General features: G+C 36.7%; 2 protein-coding genes across 4 annotated transcripts; one reads left to right on the top strand and one right to left on the bottom strand.

Annotated features, from left to right (window-relative positions):
* Window positions 1-1,184: 1,184 nt before the first annotated feature.
* On the bottom strand, window positions 1,185-11,381 carry LOC104228157 (protein TORNADO 1). 3 transcript variants are annotated; one of them, XR_711271.2, is made up of 6 exons: window positions 11,104-11,381; window positions 8,345-9,857; window positions 7,011-8,251; window positions 5,458-6,874; window positions 2,905-3,011; window positions 1,185-1,577 (listed from the first exon to the last, which is right to left on the bottom strand). XR_711271.2 is itself a non-coding variant. In XM_009780562.2 (4 exons), exons 1-4 carry the CDS (start codon window positions 11,143-11,145, stop codon window positions 5,489-5,491), a joined length of 4,182 nt encoding a protein of 1,393 aa, XP_009778864.2. In that variant the 5' UTR covers window positions 11,146-11,381; the 3' UTR covers window positions 5,391-5,488. The 3 variants fall into 3 exon arrangements, 1 of the variants encoding a protein (XP_009778864.2); XR_711272.2 differs by having other exon boundaries at window positions 2,905-2,994; XM_009780562.2 differs by lacking the exons at window positions 1,185-1,577; window positions 2,905-3,011 and having other exon boundaries at window positions 5,391-6,874.
* On the top strand, window positions 3,021-5,102 carry LOC104228156 (uncharacterized). Its single transcript, XM_009780561.2, has one exon. The coding sequence runs from the start codon at window positions 3,496-3,498 to the stop codon at window positions 4,423-4,425; it is 930 nt and encodes a 309-aa protein (XP_009778863.1). The 5' UTR covers window positions 3,021-3,495; the 3' UTR covers window positions 4,426-5,102.
* Window positions 11,382-19,627: the final 8,246 nt, after the last annotated feature.

Genomic DNA, 19,627 nt, shown 5'->3' with positions numbered 1-19,627 from the left:
CCGACCTCAATTTGAGGTCTAAATTCCCAATTTCTCAAATCCCTAGTTTCTACCCCAAAACCCTCCAATTCTACCATGAACACTCTAGATGTTAGGTTAAATTTCATAAAATGCAATGGGTAATTGAAAGAGAGTGGTTTAGAATCACTTATCAACACTTTGGGAAGAAATTATCTTTAGAAAATCGCCCCGAGGTCTTCTAGCTTTTGAAAATTTGAAAGAATGGCTTAAGTCCCGTTTTGGGACTGTTTTATGAACTGGGGGACAGTGTTCATCGCGTTCGCGAAAACATTGTCGCGTTCGTGAAGAGCTGCCTTGCTAGGTTTATGAGATCGCGAAACCTCCACCGCGTTCGCGAGCCCGTGCTCGCGTTCGTGTAGTCGGAAGGTCTGACCCCTCCCCTAGGTCCCAAATGCTTCGCGTTCGCGATGAGCGGGTCTCGTTCGCGAAGGGTTAAGCCCCCATCACTCCGCGTTCGCGATCAGTCCTTCACGTTCGCAAAGAAGAAAAACTCACCCTGACCAGCCTACCCTTCGCGTTCGCGAGAGTATCTTCGCGAACGCGAAGAAGGACACACCAGAACAGCTGCTGCAGCTAAAATACCAGATTTTCTATGTTCAAAACATCCCGTAGCTTATCCAAAACTCACCCGAGCCCTGGGGGCTCCAAACCAAACATGCACACAAGTCCTAAAACATCATACAAACTTACTCGCGCATTCAAATCGCCAAAATAACACCTAGAACTACGAATTTAGCACCAAATTGAATGAAATTTTCAAGAAAGTTTTAAAGCCTCTATTTCACAATCGGACGTGTGAATCACGTCAAACCAACTCCATTTCTCACCAAATTTCACAGACAAGTCTTAAATATCATAATAAACCTGTACCGGGCTCTGAAACAAAAATACAGACCCGATACCAATGAGATCAAACATTAACCAAATTCTTAAAACCATTTAATTTTCAAACTTTAAATTTTTATCAAAAATTCATATCTCGAGTTAGGGACCTCGGAATTCGATTCCGGGCATATGCTCAGGTCCCATATTTCAATACGGACCCACCGGGACTGTCAAAATACGAGTTCGGGTCCATTTACTCAGAACGTTGACCGAAGTCAACTAAATCAACTTTTAAAGGCAAAAATTATTTTTTTTTCATCAACTTTCAACATAAAATCTTTTCGGAAATACGCCCGGACTGCGCACGCAAATCGAGGTGGATAAAAATGAGATTTTAAAGGCTTAAGTGCGCAGAATCGAGTTCTAAAACATAAGATGGCCCTTTAGGTCATTATATGTGTGGACTTTGACATCTTTCCATCTTTAAGTCTTGATAGCCGCCGGATTTGCTCCTTAAATCTGGATCCTTCTAGTAATAGCTTCTGATTGATTATCTTGTCGAATCTTCAATGTTTTTTTTTCCTTTTTAACGGTTCAATCAATCTCTGATTGATTATCTTGTTGGCTCTTCAGTGCTTCTTTTCCTTTTGAATGCTTCAATCAATCTCTGATTGATTTCTTTATTCAGCTTTGATTGCTTCTCTTCGATCTTGGTTGATTTCCTTGAGTCCCTACACCAAACGCAATTATATTATTTTTTATCATTAAAACTAAAACCTAACAGTGGACAACTTAAAGGGGATATTTATGTATTTCGCCTAAATTTTTTCCAAGACATGTTGAACATACCGAGAGGACTGTAGCTAGTTTGTTAAAGTTCAACTATATGATTTAATATCTTTTATAGAAAACTATAATTTCGTCTAGGCTCTCTACTTTTTGGTATATCTTGTTGCAGAAGATCGTGGGTTAACTAAAACACAATCATACACAAAGTAAATAGAGAAGAAAAATCAACACAAGAATTTAACGAGGTTCGGCTAAGCCTAATCCTCGAGGCAAAAGCAGAAAGAATTTTCCATTATGAATGAAAAGAAAAGCACAATACAATCTATAGAATCCCCAACTACAACCCCTATATATAGATCCCAAATAGTCTCAAACCTATAAGAGAAAGGTTTTCCCAATCCTGACAATAAGTTTTCTTTTCCCAAACCTATTAGAACAATGGGCTTTCCCAAACCTAAAGAGATTATAGATTTTTTAAAAATATAAGGAAATAATTTAAGCAACAAATAACATATTTCTTGAAGGATTTTTTTCCGGGTAACATATCTGTTAATAGCTATAGTTTCTTTATGGAGACAGTGCCAACAGAGACGATAAGTGGATCATATTTTGTAATATCAGATCAACTTATGCCTTTAGTTGATCGACCAGGAGAAGAATTTGTGTATGCTGTAGTGTTAAGAGTACTTACACTTTAGGAAATTATTCCAGAAAGTAAAATGCATTGGTTTCTAAAAATTAAAATGGAACTTTAGAATCCACCATTGAGGAACTAGGACTTATTCTAAATACTTTTCTTTCGTTGGCTGCATTTATTTGAAAAAGAATACCCTATAGAAATGAAAGGGATTGTCATTCCTAACCAATGTTAAGAGTTATACTGGTTATAATTAGCTCTAAGATTTTTGAGTGTTTCTTTAAGAGTTTCAATCCATGCATTCTGTTCACATAATCAGATAATAGCATTTACAAAGCGTATACTATTGGAAACCAATTAACTAATATGCGTTAAGACAAAATCTTTCATGTGATATAATCTCCCTGAAATATTTTTCTTGAATTTAGCCGTATGACTCTTTTTAGAGAAAATAAAGGGGGGAAAATAAATCTCCTTCAACACTATTTTTCCGAATTTTGCTCCCTATGGCTTTTTCCATGCAAAAATTGACGAAAATAAATAACAAATAAAATATAATAGTAAGTAATAAGAAATACTCTCGAACAAAAAAAAGAAGAAATATTTACGTACTTAATTATGATAATACTTACTCGTACTTGATGTAGCAGCAATATTGCAGGCTTGTAAAATATTTTCTCACATTGTGGCCTTCCTTCCCGGAAGCCTTTCGCCCCCTGCCTCTAGCAAGAGACATTTTCTCCACACAAAAAGAAAAAGTTAGATCCAAAAAAAAAAAAAACTATTGTCTAAATTTCCTTCTTTCCTCCACCAAATAACACTAACTACCCTTTTCTTGCAAAATTTCTCCAAAATTCCCAGTCCACAGCCAATTAATCTCTTTCAAACTCCCAGTTTTGCATTATTTCAATTCAATATTGTTATTGCCAACCCCATTTAATCAAGCTAGGCATTGACATGCCTGAAAATGGCACATATCTTGATGAAAATCTGAGTATAATATTTTCTTGTATGGTGACATGCATGTTGTTTCCAATTCCTGTGGAGATCTGCTAAAAGAATACAATTATATTCAACGTTGGATGTATATGAGTGGCTCATCAACCTAGACATTTACGTATAGCGTACAAAGATATATTTATTCCATGAGTTCCATCACCTTTAAATTTTGTTTTTATTCAGTTGATGAATTGAGAAGTTGGGCAAAAAGAATATTCTAAAAAATGGCTTATCATGCTACTACAAGGGCACAATCATCTTCTTCTTCTCAACCGCCCATCATTCAAAAACTAACAGATGATCCTGTAAACCCTAAGAACGCGCAAAGTAGCGTTACATGTGTTTATCAATCTCATATTGGAGGTTATTGGCGTAACGTGACTGTTATATGGAGCAAGAATCTAATGAATCATTCCGTGACCCTAACGGTCGATAGCGTTGAAAGTGATTATCATCAAACATGCAAGATTGATCTTAAACCTTGGCATTTTTGGGCCAAAAAAGGATACAAAATTTTTGAGGTTGATGGAAATCAATTGGAAGCATATTGGGATCTAAGATCAGCAAAATTTTCTGGAAGTCCAGAACCATGTTCGGATTTTTACGTTGCCTTAGTTTCTGAGGAAGAGGTTGTGTTATTATTAGGAGATTACAAGAAAAAAGCCTATAAGAAAACTAAATCAAGGCCAGCTCTTGTGGATGCTTTATTATTTTACAAGAAAGAACATGTTTTTGGTAAGAAAAGTTTCTCAACAAGAGCTAAATTTGATCAAAGGAAGCAAGAAAGTGATATTGTTGTAGAAAGTTCAACTTCAGGGCCTAGAGATCCTGAAATGTGGATAAGCATAGATGGAATTGTTTTGATTCACATAAAAAACTTGCAGTGGAAATTCAGGGGAAACGAAACGGTATTAGTAAACAAACAACCCGTGCAAGTCTTTTGGGACGTGCACGCTTGGTTGTTTTGTTCACCAGGGTCAGGTCATGGCCTGTTTATTTTCAAGCCAGGGGCGTCTGAGGACGACAGTGACAGGGAAGAGAGTAGTGTGGGTGGTGGCAGCGATTGCAGTGATCATAGCAAGTATTATTCAACGTTAAGCTATTCTAAAGCTTCACCATTTTGCCTCTTCTTATATGCATGGAAAATTGAGTGAGGACTAAGAATTGCTAAAGTGGTATAAACTGTAAAAATTTAAGAGCTTCCAGTTCCAAAGAAATAGTAACTGGACAAGTGAATGAATTGTGGAGATCAGCAGAGTAAGTTTTTGGGGTGTTTTTTACTCCAAATTAATTTATGTGAAAATGTTGTATTCTATATAACTCTATTCTTTTTTCACCTCGGCGGATGCAGGAGAGAAGGGACACACTCTCATATATGTATATTTGGACAAATTTAAGAGATTTATATTTATGTTTTGCCCGCACCAATTTGTTATTGAGAAACTAATGAGTTTAGTGGTATTTCGCATTCACTAGATTAAAATCTTATGAGCTGTGCTTTTCACTTCTTCATCTTGATGCTTGACCCAAATTTTCTCTCTTTTTGAAGTTATAATTAATTGAGTAGTTAAACAGATGTAAAAGGTAAACATGAGGAAAACAGTTTCTCATGAGTAGTTGTAGAATTCATTGTTTAGCATTTTAATTGAGTGAATCATCAGTAAGGTTCCATGTTCTAAACGAATATATGTAACACAAGATTAAATTGCCATAACATACATTTTCTTTTTGCGATGCCTTTGTTGGTGCAAGGTTAACGAACTAAATTAAAGTTTAGTGAAATCTGAAAATAGTCATATCTGATAAATATCTGATGCAAAATAATGAGAAGAAGATGGCTGTGTTAGCTTTGCAATACAATGAGAAGAAAAAAAAAATAACGCAGACAGATGCAGAAGGTGGAAGACAATGAACGGAAAAGGTAGCAAGGAAAATGTTATACTCCTTCACATAATAATCTCATAGCAATTTTATGATGGAAATAATGCATGAACGGACGAGATTATTTCACTATTGATACCATATAGATCATTGTAATTCCTACCATGTGTATCTCAAAAACAAATAATCTCATGAAGATTAAACTGAGAAGCACTAGTAAAGGGGAAAATGGCTAAAATAAAGACAATGAGCATGGGAATCTTGATAGACATATGTTTCAGAATGTTTAAGAATTGGAAACTTACTCTCTTGGTGCTATATGGCTAAAGCTAAACTTCAAAGTGGGACTTCAATTACTTCATTTGCTCTTACGTACATATGCCTCCTACAGATCCATGCAATTTGGCCATTGTCTCGGTACCTAACTCTCCATAATCCAAACTTTTCAGCAATATCTCTTCCACCAGAGCACCTTTGATCCCTCAAGAAATCAACAACCCATTGTTGTGCTGCTTTAAGATCTTGTTGGATGTCCCTTGAACCCCTATTTATCTCCACACGTCCTGCTGCTGCAACTCCAACAACACCAGCAGCTGCAGCCCCCGCTGCACTATATGCAGCGGGAGATTCAAGCAGATGTGCGACTTCTCTACTCAAATCTGGTATCATTTCTCCCATCCCTGCCGCTAAATGAGCTCCAACCTTGAGAGCAAATGTGACCAATTTCATGAACTTCTTCATGTATGGAGCTAGGCATTTCACTGCCCTGTTATCAACTTGCATCACTTCACAACCTATCTGATCTTCAACCACGTGCATTTCTCCCCGATACTCGCATAACATGTGCAGCCGGAGAGCATTCATTCCGGAAATCATGGTGGTGATCAGTCTCCTTGAGTAATTCTCGGTTCTTGCAAAATAGAACATGTTTGGCACTTTTCTTTCTTCAACTTGAACATTGTAGTTCACAAGGTAGTTCATTTTGCAGTTTAACTCGATAAGAAGCCTGTGCTCGTAGTATCTGAGGCCTAGGATTTCTTGTTTTATATCCCTAAGTTCTTGCTGTATAATTGTAAGTCTCTGCAGAACTTCTTCAACACCCTTGGCTATTCCAGCAAATGATGGTTCAATCTTTCCTTCAGTTTCTTCACTTGTAGTAGCAGCGTGATTCTGTCCATCCTGGTTGTTATCCAAAGGAATTTGAAGCTCCCCAGCAAGGTTATGCAGATCATGGTACCTGCATTGAAGGACTTCCCGAAAATCATCATCGGATAAGAGATCCCGAGCATAGTCAAAACCAGCTCCAACGATAGTCCTTCCAGAATCTGTTACCAAATCCCAAGTGTGCTGATAGTCATACATATTGTCTGCCGACACTGAGAGCAATGCCTGCTTTAATTGCTTGAGAGGCACAAATTGGTTTCTCCTGTACCTTGGTGGTATTAGATTTCTTACACATTCTGGTCGGATAATGTGTTCAGTCGGTCTGACCCCATGGCAAAGGCTCTGGATTGCTGGTATTATAAGCTGCTGGAATAGCCTTAGGGTTTCTGTCAGGTGCTTTGTGGAACAAGCAAGCACATCAATGTAATAGCCTAATTGACCCCCAAGTTCTACACGGACATAGATGCCATTGATGCTCATTGTGATGAGGTACTTTTCAAGGCTATAAGTTGCTCCATATTGATTCTTCAACCCCATTATTTTGTTGTGCAAATGTACCTAAACAGATATAGCGAATAATATTCTTATCCGAGATGATGAAATAAATAAAAATAAAAGGGCTGCTATTTCATTACCACCATCATAGTATTCGAGAAATAGAGAATAGAGTGTAAAAATAGATGAGAGATCTTGCCTGTAAGCAGGGGAAGAAGCCTGGTGTTAGAAACATGTGGCTTGAGTCATCACCCTGGAGGTGCCTTCCTGCATAAACGCATTCGCTTGAGTTTATCTGCCACTTTGGTGGTTTTCCCCTACCTTCTTCAAGAAAGCAGGGTATCAACATTAGTGAATTGGGATCTGAAGGATCTTGTTCATAGCATAATTCAAGTTTCAGCATCATTCTCACAAGATCACTTGCATCCAAGTTATCGAAAACTTTTGGGCCTATCCCTGGAATCTGGCTATCAAGACTACTTTTAAGAACTTTTTCCAATTCTTTTCTACTTATGAATCCATCTCCAACTGAAGTCTGCTTTTTGGCATCTATTCTTATAAGCTGACCAAGTACTTCACCACAAAACCATTCACAATCTAGGATTAGGAAACCAAGTCCATCAAAATAAATCACCTCGCCAATGTGATGAAGGCACGTAGCAACAGACTTTCTCCTCTTTTCCACCTTCTCCTTATTATCGAGTCTGGAACGAACCCTGAGCGATGGAACCTTGACTTGGCATAGATCACCAAACTCCTTCCACTTTATCGCTGGCTTATTATGGTTTTCCAATCTCCAGTCTGACAGAATTTGCATGAGGTCATCGCAAAGCTCATAGATTCTAGGAACCCTTTGGAGAACCGTCTTGCTTGTCTTTCGGAGGTGATGGGCGAGTTTACTTACTGATGCAGACGATCTTGCATCAACTGTAAATACAGTTGGGTAGAATTCAACAAAGCCTTGAAATTTGTCTCGTAGCCTTTGGATTGAGTTTACAATAAGCTGTAGGTTCTGTGATGGTTGATTGATTTTGTCATAGTGAGTAAGAACAACAGTCACATTTGGCAGCATGCACTGCTGAAGAGCTCTTCTTGAATTGGAAACAATAAACCTCAACCAGTACTGCAGATCTTCTTCAACTTCATCCGGGGTCTTCTCTTCTCGGTTGTTTGGTTTCCCGAACAAACTAGAGATGACCAGGAAAAGGGAGGCGCTTCCATGTCCTGGGAACATTAGATCATGAAGTGCATAAAATTCTTGCTGCCCGGCAAGATTCCAAATTGATATCTTTGTGTCTTCATCCTTGAAATTTTTTATCTTCATCCCTGTGGGTCTAACAGCTTGCTCAATTGGTTTTACGAGAGTTCTCACTTGGTCAATGTAGGGTAATTTTGAAGAAGAAAAGTGATGATGTACAGAATTGCATAGTGTAGTTTTTCCTGCAGATGCAATAAAGATTTAAAAAAGTTACCAAACAAAACAATATTTCTAATCAGTGATATAGTTGAATTAATATTACTTTAGTGACTCACCAGCATATTCTTGCCCGCAGAGGAAGACCCTACAGCTCTTTGGCACTGTCATTGGCATGTCTTTGAGCAAATCAATCTCTGGTTCGGCCTTGTCGTTCTGACCCAATCTCTGATATATTGCTTCTGTTTTCCCTGCGTTCTGCAGTGGAGTTCTTGAAAGATCAATGTCTTCAATCCAAGGATTTACTTGTAAAACATCCATGATAGTTTGCAAGACTATTTCACCATCCACCCCTTTACAACCTCGTAAAGATATGCTTCGTAATGTACCATTTTTTTCCAAACTCCTAAAGATTCTGACTATATCAACTTGTCTTAAACTCGCATCATCATATATTCCTAAGCTGGTAAGGCTTTCATTACTAGTCAACATCTGCAGGATTGCTGCAAGCCCATCCCTACCAATTTTGCTTCTTTTTCCTCCAAAAGTTAGTGATTTGAGAGTGACATTTGCTTGATATTGCAGCGCAGAAAACCGGCTTAAAGGGCAAAGTAAATGTTCTACGCCAACACCTCCAAACCAATTTCCATTAAGATACAACTTCTGCAAGCTCTGGTTCTTAAAAAGCCCAGCTGCAACATAAACAACTCCTTTGTCTTTCAAGCAAGTGTTTAACAAATTTACCTCTTTGAGGATCCTGTTCTGTTCCAAAATCCATCGGAATTCCTTCGCCCAACGGGAGTTCAACCGGACTCCTGTCAGATCGAGTGACTTCACGGTTGAATTCATTCCTAAAGCACCAGCAACTCTACAAGCACCTGAAACATCAAGGCGATATATCCGAAGAGTGCTGTTTTCAGGTACAAATTCAACCACCTTTGAAGTTTTCTCATTGTTTTGTCCACTCCATATGTGTACTTCCATTGACCTGTTTCTAGCAAGAACTGCTGAAATCAAAGGTGTGGCAGTAATAGACTTGGAATCAAAAATAGTGAGTAGCTTCAACGTTGAGTTAACTTCTATCATTTTGGACAGCTCCTCTGCACCCTTTGAGCCAATGGAGTCTTCCCATATTTGTAAATTTTCTAAGCTTCGATTCACCTTAAGTGCTGAAGCAAGAAGCGAAGCTCCAACCGAACCAATATTTGATTCTGACAGCATAATTTCCTTGATCCCTACATTCTTCTTTAAAACTTCCGACAGCTCAGATAAACATTCCACAGTGAGAGTGTTTCTCTTAAACACTAATTGGTTAATACTTGAGCTACTTTCAAGTAAACTTCCAAGATTTCTCACTTGCTGCAACTCCCATTCAACCTGGTGGAACTCCAAGTTACTCAAGGAAGCTTGAGTACTTTTTAATGTTGTCAAAAGCACAAGGAGGTCAGACAAGTAGGAAAGGCTCTCTTTTGATATGTTTATGTTGATGGAGTTCTCGGTTTCTTGATGACAACCTGATGTAGGCTGAGAAAGATAGAAGGAAATACTATGTAGATTGAGACTTGCTGATGTGATCGCTTGATAACCCCATTGAAGGTCTCTTAGTTTCTGACTTGCTTCCATTTTCTTCACCTGATGAACCATTCGAAAATCCTTTAGTTACTGATGTGGTGTCATTCAGCCATTGTACTAACAGACCATTCACAAGCATTGCTACAACAGTAAAGGCTAATTCGTCAACAATAAACGGCAGCTGGTGCACAAAGCATCCCGCTTTTATGCAAGGTCCGGGGAAGGGTCGCACAAGGGGGTGTGATGGAGGCAGCCTACCCTAATGCAAGCATCAGTGGCTGATTTTACGGCTCAAACTCGTGAGCTATAGGTCACACGGAGACAACTTGACCGTTGCTATATACAAGGCTCCCTTCTAAGTCATCAACAATAAATTTCTTTTTTATGATGTTTTCTTTACTTTGGTGCCAAATTGGCATCAAAGATAGCCTATCTTATTGCTTTTAAGCTTTTTATAGCTGTAATGACATGCCCTTATATTCTTGGCTTTTCCTATTGGGAAAGTTGGGAGATTTCACGCTCAGCAAGCAAAAGGCAAGAAAGTGCTTATTTGAAGGAATTTTTTCTTACAATTGGTATAACTGGCATATAATGTGCTCTAAGATTTCAACAATCAAGGGCGGACCCAGGATATTTATGTGACAGGGACACAATCTTCTGCTCAACCAGTGCCCCCTAAAGGCGTTAGTGTTCAGGTTGCCAAGTATTTTAAATTAACCATTTTCAAGGTATATGCTAAGCTTAAGGGTCCGATGACCCCTCACTATAACACATAGGTTCGCCTCTGTCAATAATACCCTTTAGGCCCTTACTCTCCACCCTTTATTAACTTTAAACTTTGAACTTCTTTTTTTCTCTTTTTGCTTTATGCATTCGATATTCAAAACTTACTGGGCTGACTAATTTAAATTTGTGCAGATAGGACGCGCTAAAGGGAAAGCACTCCCTAAATATTTGTCGACTCCTCTAGTTTTAACCTATGTAAGGCATCTTTAATATTATTTTTTCATTTTGAACCTATTTACTAGTAAAACAAAATATTTTTTTTTAAAACTGATGCAAATAAAAGTGTAAGCATCGCATTATCACTACATATGTAATAATGTAAGTAGCATACAAAATGATTTTTAAGTTCAACATTTGGTAAAAGGACGAGTATTTTCTCGTTTTGTTTTTTACTCCCTAGACTAGATCACTTAAATAAAGGTGGTTTTTGTTATCTAACACATTGTAACTCTTAAGTCTAAATACATTGTGTCAATAAGTTGTGTACCATAAAGGAAAACTAGAAAATGTAGTTACAAACCTGAGTTGAAGTAGAAGAACAAGCCGTATCAATGCCGGACATTGTATCAGCAACAGACGATGAATCACCTGGAACTGAAGACTGCTGCCCTTCTTCTCGGAGCTCAGGCGGAGCTAGAGTATTAGGTAAGAGTTCGGACGAACCGACTAATTTTTGCTTAGACCCTGTATTTAACTCATTTTTGTTCTTCTCTGAAACTGACTTTGGTAGAAGACAAGAGATTAGTGAAGCTGAAATGAAATGTTTTTTATTTAACCTGTTCTTTGACGAGCCTGTCATTTTCCATGAGAGGAAATAGTGGGAAAAGGAAGGAGGCAACTTTTTGACAAATTTATACTGTTCCGAGGGAAAAAAGGAAAAAGTGGTTGCTTTTTTTAATCTTCTTTCGGCGGTTTGATTAAGACAGCTAAGAATATTATTTACTTGTACCGATTGAGAAGCCAAGAATTCTATTTCTTGATTACACAGTATATAATCTATGTAAACTGGCTAAGAAAAATAAATAGTTAATCTAACTGGCTATTTGTAAAAAGATTCCTTACCAAAAGGAGATCCATTAACTCCAAAAAAATTACAGAAATATGATACTTTTTGGGGTGGTCTTTGACTTTTGATCCTCACTTATCCTATGAGCAGAACTTCCAGGTCAAAATTAAAGGTATTGCCCATGGGATAAGCGAGGGACAACACTTGTTAAAGTCGAGACAAAAATTGAAGATTATCCACTTTGAGGGTTCTTTGTGTACTCCACCCCATCACCTCTACTCCAACATAATTTGGATTAGCCATTTTTTCATGTCAAAATAGAATATGAATAAAAATACCCGTAAATAATATGCTGGAGTTCGAGGTTTTTACATATGAGATTCCAGCATAGTATGCTGGAATGTACATTGTGTTGGAATTCTAACATAATATGCTGAAAGTTTATACGAAGGAGTTTCATAATTCCACATATTATGCTGGAACTTTTTGTGTTTTAGCTATGGTACTTTTGTCTAAATTTTATCTCCGTATTAAATAGTGACTGTTTTTCAATAACATTACAAACACCGACTATTTTTCAATTACCAATCTAAAAATTAGCTAGCCCATGTTATTTTGGCCTACTACTATAGTGGGATCTTTGCATAATAGCTGGCTATATACGTTGTTTTCTTTTTCTAGCTATATACATAAATTATGCATACATTATACCTCCATCGACTATTTTTAATTTAAGTGGTTGGATGAACAGCTATTTGGGTTAATTTATAAAGCACTATCTTTTAGTAGTAATTAGTCATCTATAGATACCATTTGTTATATTACGGATTATAGATACCTTTTATGTGATTATAAGATGTATTTAAGTTATTGTATTCATGAATACATTAGCAAAAATAGGCGTGAATCAGAGAAGTCTAGCTAATCAGTTGTTGTATTCGACTGTATTCATGGAGTGAAACATGGGATTACAGCTGAACAGATTATTGTATTCGACTGTATTCACGACGTGAAATAGGGGATTACATTGTTTTTAAAAGAGAAAGTGAATCAATTAACATAATAAACTCCTAATATAACTCAACAAACTCAACTATAACACACAATTTCTGTATTTTCAGTTATAAAAAAGATTCTCAACCGAAAAATATCCCAAAAACATAGCAATTTTCAGAAAAATTATATAATACATCTGAATACATAAATTATATTAATTAAAAAAATATATGAATACATTTGTGGCATATAGCGAGACAATGAATACAATGAAATACATAAATACAACGAGATACATTGAAATACAATGAAAACAAAATAGTGAATACAATGAAATACATGGAATACAACGAGATATATTGAATTACAATGAAAAAAAGACAATGAATACAATGAAATACATGGAAAAATATTGAAATATATTAACAGAAAATCAAGTTGCTCAGCCCCAAACTCCGTCGTCTTTGTTCAAGAACAAACCCTAATTTCCGGCGAATCTTCCTCGTTATGCCATCAGAATCATTATCGCTCTCCGATGGATCCAAAGTTAAACACTAATGTCGCTCTCCGATGGAATCACTGTAGCTACTCTCAGAAATTCAAAACTTTACACGTATTAATCAACTGGGATTTGACAAGAATATAGATATATAATATGTAGATGTCTTACCAAGAATTAATCTTCTCCACACTAAATAGTATTTTACGGAGCTTATAGTGTCAAAGTGGTAAAATATTATATGGGGTTTCTGCAGATTGAGAGGATGTATAGAGTTTACGTGAGCAGTTAAAAATGGCTTTGGAATAATGGAAGAAGGGGAAAGAGAATGGGATGTATCAAAGTAGAGAGAGAGAGAGAAAATTGTGTAATTGATTAGCATATTTAGTGGCTTGGGGCTAGGAGGTAACCAAAATTAAATATTTTGCTATAAACCTTAAAAGGTATTTATAGAATATAATTTTTTTAAATGGTATTTATTTAAAATAAATAAGGTGTTAACCTTTGCTATAGGAGGTAAAAATTCATTAATTCTTGTACTATAATAACCTAAGCACAAAGGGCTTTGGCCCATTTAACAATTTAAAACAAAGGGCCTGCTGACCCGTCAGTTACAATTGGACGCATCTATACCTGCTTTTTGTGTCACATTTTAACTTATGCCCGCTTTGCAAAAAAAATTACAAACGTGCCCGCTTTTTCGCCTAACTTCAGCACACGGGGCTGAAGTAGCAAAGGCAATCACGCAAAACTTCAGCATTCTAGTAGTCGAACCTGAAGTTCAGCTCTAGAGCTGAAGTTTTTGTGGTGTAACTAGGAAACTTCAGCTCTAGAGCTGAAGTTTTTGTGTTGTAACTGGGAAACTTCAGCTCTAGAGCTGAAGTTTTTGTGGTGTAACTGGGAAACTTCAGCTCTTTTGTGTTGTAACTGGGAAAATTCAGCTCTAGAGCTGAAGTTTTTGTGTTGTAACTGGGAAAATTCAGCTCTACAGCTGAAGTTTTTGTTCTATATTTGATTAACTTCAGCATGTTGTAGGCCTCTTCGGCATATTAGTCTTTGCAACCTTGCTCTTCTCAACCTTGGATTAACTTCATCATGTTGTAGGGTATATTAACATGGAGAATTAATATAATGCTTCTATAATTGACTTTAGTGTATTCCCCTCGATTTAGTCATTTTCCAGTTTAATACTTTCATTTGAATCGACATAGACAAGGCAACTATAAAACAAATTATAAAAAGACCTGTCAGATTTACCTTTTTGCAAATGAAAGTATTAAACTGAAGAACATTGATACATATAATGTTTCTGGGAAAATGTTGTTTCTCCGTAGAAGAAGAAGAAAGAAGAAGAAAAATGAAGGAAAAGGGGAAAGAGGGCTGAAGTTATTTAAAAAGTGGGTACAAATTCAAAGTTTTACAAAATGAGTATATGTTAAATGGGGGCGACCAAATAGGGCGCCCCGTGCAATTTTTACGTTACAATTCACACGGCAGAACAATATTGAAACGGAAACCATTGAAGAACAACTTGAAGCTGAAGGCTGAAGCTCTCTTTCTCAAGCTAAGTTGGATCAAACTTCAATCAATTTCTTAATCATCTGTTACAACAACGAGTAGTAATATTTATTGTGAAAGATATAACCTTTGGCAATAACAATAAATTGAATAAATACATGAAAGAATAGAAAAAAAACCAAGCACAAGACTTCTAATTAAGTTTCTTGGTTTGTTTTTTGGGAATGTATTCCTGTTTGAGAAGTAAAGGAAAGTTGTGATCCGTTCCTAGTATTAATTGGAAATTAATGTTAATAAAAAGTATTCCTTTCTTATAGCAGAACACATAAAGACCAGCTCAGGTTATTGTGCCAATTCTGCTCGCAGATCTAACTGTTGAGTTGTTAGATCTTCGTACTGCTCCTGCAAATTCATGGGTTGATTTCCTCATAACAACGTCAATAGCTCGTCGAGGGTCCATCGTCTACCAAGCTCCGATACCAATTGATACTCAATTGTAGAGTATCAGCTGATAAATCAATGAAACAGTAACAAAGAGAAGAGAAAAGAGGAGCAGAAGAAAAGAATGAAGCAGAGATAGAGAGAGAGGAGAGTGAGAAAAACTCAGATTTTCTCATATAATGATAATTGTGTAAATACAAGTGCTATACTCTATTTGTAAGTGCTGGAATACATAAAGGAATTACAGAATTTTGAATTAAAACTACTAACTACTTTTCCTGCCACTTTTAGCTCAACTAAAAACTAATATTCATATCAATTCCCAATATTTATTGGAATAATAAAAAGTCTTCCTTTCTTTTAGCAGAGCACATAAAGACCAGCTCAGGTTATAAGGGCAGCATTAATTCTGCTTAAGATGGCAGAAATAGTTCATGGGGAGGATAAAATATCGGAATTGCATGTGCATATCATTTATCACGTCTTACGCCAGATAACTAAACTTAACTTGGAAGATACTACCCGAACTAGTGTCTTATCCAAGAGATGGTACTATTGTTGGACTTCGAGACCTAATCTGGTATTCAATCGATTAAGAGAAAACTCCTCTTGCGATATGTCCTTGGAAGAGTTTGTCAAGTTGGTTGATCAATCCCTACAACACCATATTGAGCAAAAGTTTAGTCTTGAAGAATTCAGCCTTACATATGATGATCCAAATTTGGCTTCTCATATGTATCGTTGGATTGAATTGGCAGTTAAACTAAACGTCAAAGAGCAGGAAATTTTTGATAGTTAGGATTTCGATCAATCATACTATATTTTGCCTGATGTTATTTATGCTGCTAAAAGTTTGAGAAAATTAAGGCTAAGCAGGTGCATAGGCTAAGAATGTGCAAGTTTGAATTTGGTATTAGCACCACTAACATAAGATTTGGTTTTCTTAAAGATCTTTTCTTGAGTCATGTCCATATTTCAGAGGAGCAATTGCAAAGAGTTTTAGACAGATGCTCGTTCATCAGGAATATACAACTTACAAGTTGCGAAGGGATAAACAAGCATGTTTTTAGCCTAGTACATCTAGAGAATTTGGTCGTTGGATTGCGCAAACTAGAAGGTGTGATAGTCCAGGATCCAAATCTTCTTTTTTTTAGAAGATAGATACTGATATTAATATTAAATATTGTTCATAACATTACAGACCCTTTGTGTCTCTTGGTGAACACATAAGTTCCCAGGACTAGCTAACAGATTACATGCACCTTCAGAGAGGTGTTTAACAAAAGGAGAATAACCAAGCTTATCTAAAGAAAGTTGATGCATAACGATAGGTGGAGGTGTAGCAAAAATTGATAGTTTCCCGATTCTGGATTGATTAGAGGCTTCCTTGGCTAGCATGTGTGCCACCATATTTCCTTGATGGAAATTATGTCTGATCACCATCTCCTCCTTCTTCTAGGACATTAACAACCTGCAAAAGTGTATAATATCATTAAAAATATCATGATTTATTGTTAATACATGTATTACCTCAGTAGAATCAGTTTCTACTTCAAGTGAGTAGAGTCCATTCTGTTTTGCTATTGTGAGACCTGTTTGGAGAGCTAGAAGCTCTGAGTGTAGGATGGTCACAGCATGAACTTGTTGGTTGAAACCTATGATCCAGTCTCCCGAACTAGTTCTGAAGACTCCTCCTATAGCGGCTGATCCTTTCTTTAAAGCACCATCAATATTGAGGTTGTGCCAGTTTCTCAGAGGCTTATGCCACTGAACCTCAATTTTTTTCTGGGCATGCATGACAGTTTCATTTTCGGCAAAGAACTTGTATTCTAAGGTGTGGTTGATCACAGTTTTGACTGTTAAAACGAGAGTTATATTATTATGGATGTTGTTGTTTCTGTTAACCCAGATGCCCCATAGGGCAAAGGCAAACAAATCATCCCAAGTAATTGGGAGATTGGGCAAACCATGGTTTAAATTTTTAATGGCGAGTAACCAATGTTCATTTGTGTTTTGTGGAATGTGGTGAATACCTAAGGCTTGCCAAAACTTGAGAACAAAAAGGCAGTGTAAAAAGATGTGCTCGATAGTCTCTTCTGCCTCTCGACATGCTGTGCATTGTTTGTCAATATTGATCCCAATATAAGCGAAGTAGGATCTTGTGGGGAGTTTATTATGTAACACCTGCCATAGGAAGTATTTGATCTTGTTGGGGCAGTTTATTTTCCAAATCCATTTTGAAGTTTTTCCTATTATGTTAAAGATTGCTAATGTTGGTATAGCAAGAAGTTGTGTTGAAAAGACCACTTCCAATATTTTCTTATATAGCAATATCTTTGTGGTTTTGGGTTAAAGGGAGAGAAATTGTATTAATTATTCTTTGGATTGGATCTGGAAGATTGAAAGACAGTTTGCTTAGGTTCCAAGTGTTATTAGCAATAAGATCAGTTATTTTGATGGAGAGATCACCTTTATTGAGGGGACCCTTTATACAGTTTCTAAGGCATGGCATGGATGGAATCCATCTTGAGTTCCAGATGCCAATGTTAGATTTTTGTTAGGAATCCAAAGAATGTCTTTGTTACAGTAATACCACCCTTTGAGGATACTTTTCCATACAAAAGAGGTATAGGTTGTGGACTTGCATGAGGAATAGGAGCATGCCAACGTTTTAGCCCGAGGAGAGTTGATTTATGAGATTAAGCGCCAAGAGACACCCATTAACATAGCAAGATTTTTATCTTTAGCTGCCTTTATTCCAAGCCCACCAAATTCCTTAGGGGCGGTGATGATTTTCCAATTAATGAGGTGAAGCTTCTTCTTTTCTTTAGTAGATACCTACATAAAGTCCCATTGGATCTTATCAATCTGTTTATGAATCTTAATGGGTAGTAATGTATATTGCATAATGTAGTTAGGGATAAGGGTAAAGTTCTCCCTGCAATATTGAGAAAATAAGTTTTTCGACTAGCAACTTTGGCTTGCATGTTATCAATAATAAATTGGAAATCCTTTAGTTTGGGATGGTGATGGAGCATAGGAAAGCCAAATATTTCCCAAAATTCTTTGATATTTTAAGGCCAATAAGATTGGCGTAATGCTTGGCCTTCTCATTAGGGCAGTTGTTTGAAAAAATAATTTTAGACTTATTGTAGCTTATTTTTTGCCCTGATAAAGAACAAAATAATTTTAAGCAATCAGAGATACATGCGCAACTTTTGTCACTGGCCTTTGAAATCAAGGTTGGTCATCGACAAAGAAGAGATGAGATAAGGATGGACTCTTATTTTTTATACTAACGGGGTCCCAATAAAGAGTATCAACTTTATGGGAGATTATACGAGAGAGCATTTCTAGACTTAGGATGAAAATGTAGGGAAATAGAGGGTCTCCTTGTCTAATTCCCCTACTAGGGCTAAAAAAAATTGTGACAATCTCATTAACTAAAACTGCTATGTTGCTAGTGGAGATGCAATTCATAATAAGACGAGTTATTGACGGGGGGAAGTTGAAGTATCGAAGAGTACGATAGATAAAGGACCATTCTAAGCGGTCAAAAGCCTTTTCCAGATCAATTTTTAAGATCATATTAATTTTGGATCCTTTCATAGTACGGAAGTAATGAAGGAGCTCTTGAATAATAATAGCGTTATCACAAGCTTTCCTATTTTTGATGAAACTGGATTGGAAAGGGCTGATCAAGTATGGGAGAAAGGGTTTGATCCTGTTAGCTATGATCTTAGTAATGAGCTTGTAGCTAGTATTACACAAACCTACTGGTCTAAAAAAATTTATATTATTAGCATTGGGAAATTTAGGGATTAAGCATAACATGGTGTTATTAACAAGGTTAGGAATAACTTGTGTATGTAAGACATTGTGGCAGAATTGGAGTACTGAGGGGCCAACAATATCCCAATATTTCTAATAAAAGAAGCGGTGTAAGCCATCCGACCCGGGTGCCTTGAAGAGTTTAAGAGCAAAGAGGGCATCCTTAACTTCTTTTGTGCAAAGAGGTCTGTCTTAAGATGAGAGATAAATTGGGAAGAAATTGGTAGGGTCATTTTAATACTTAGCCAATTTGTTTCAGAGTGATCAGTTGTGAACAATGATTGGAAATAGGTGAAAATATGATTTTGAATGGAGGCTTGATCGTTAATCTAGTCACCATTACTGTTTTGAAAAGAGACTAGTTTGTTTCTTCTTCTTATATTGGTAGTGGATATGTGAAAAAATTTAGTGTTAGCGTCACCCTCATTAATCCAAAGAATCCTAGACCATATATAGTTTCCAATAGTCCTCTTCCATTTGGAGGATAATATTGTATTCCTCTTTTAGTTAGACCTCTAGGGTATGAAGAAAAGTGCTATATAAATAATTAGGGGATTGTTGGATTCCGTGAAGTCTAGCAAGCATCTTACTTTTTTTAAAAAAGAATTTCACCAAAAGTGTGAGACTTCCAAGATTGAATTTTATTAGTGAAGACATTTGTAGCACTACATAAATTGTTACTTCTTCAGCTTTCCTTAACAATGTCTCTAAATTGAGGGTGGCTGCACCAAATTGTTTCTAGTCTAAATGGCT

Source organism: Nicotiana sylvestris, chromosome 10 (assembly GCF_000393655.2).
Source record: "Nicotiana sylvestris chromosome 10, ASM39365v2, whole genome shotgun sequence".
Lineage (NCBI taxonomy): Eukaryota > Viridiplantae > Streptophyta > Magnoliopsida > Solanales > Solanaceae > Nicotiana > Nicotiana sylvestris.
The sequence above is the reverse complement of the archived record's forward strand: the minus strand, read 5'-3'. Positions and strand labels throughout refer to the sequence as shown.

What these genes read in the sequence shown, in the direction of transcription:
- LOC104228156 (XM_009780561.2), top strand. Translation starts at nt 3,496, where the DNA reads ATGGCTTATCATGCTACTACAAGGGCACAATCATCTTCTTCTTCTCAA.
- LOC104228157 (XM_009780562.2), bottom strand. Translation starts at nt 11,145, where the DNA reads ATGTCCGGCATTGATACGGCTTGTTCTTCTACTTCAACTCAG. An exon ending in CTGCGGGCAAGAATATGCTG is followed by an intron (nt 8,252 to 8,344) that starts GTGAGTCACTAA and finishes TTGCATCTGCAG; the next exon opens with GAAAAACTACACTATGCAAT. An exon ending in GCTTCTTCCCCTGCTTACAG is followed by an intron (nt 6,875 to 7,010) that starts GCAAGATCTCTC and finishes ATATCTGTTTAG; the next exon opens with GTACATTTGCACAACAAAAT.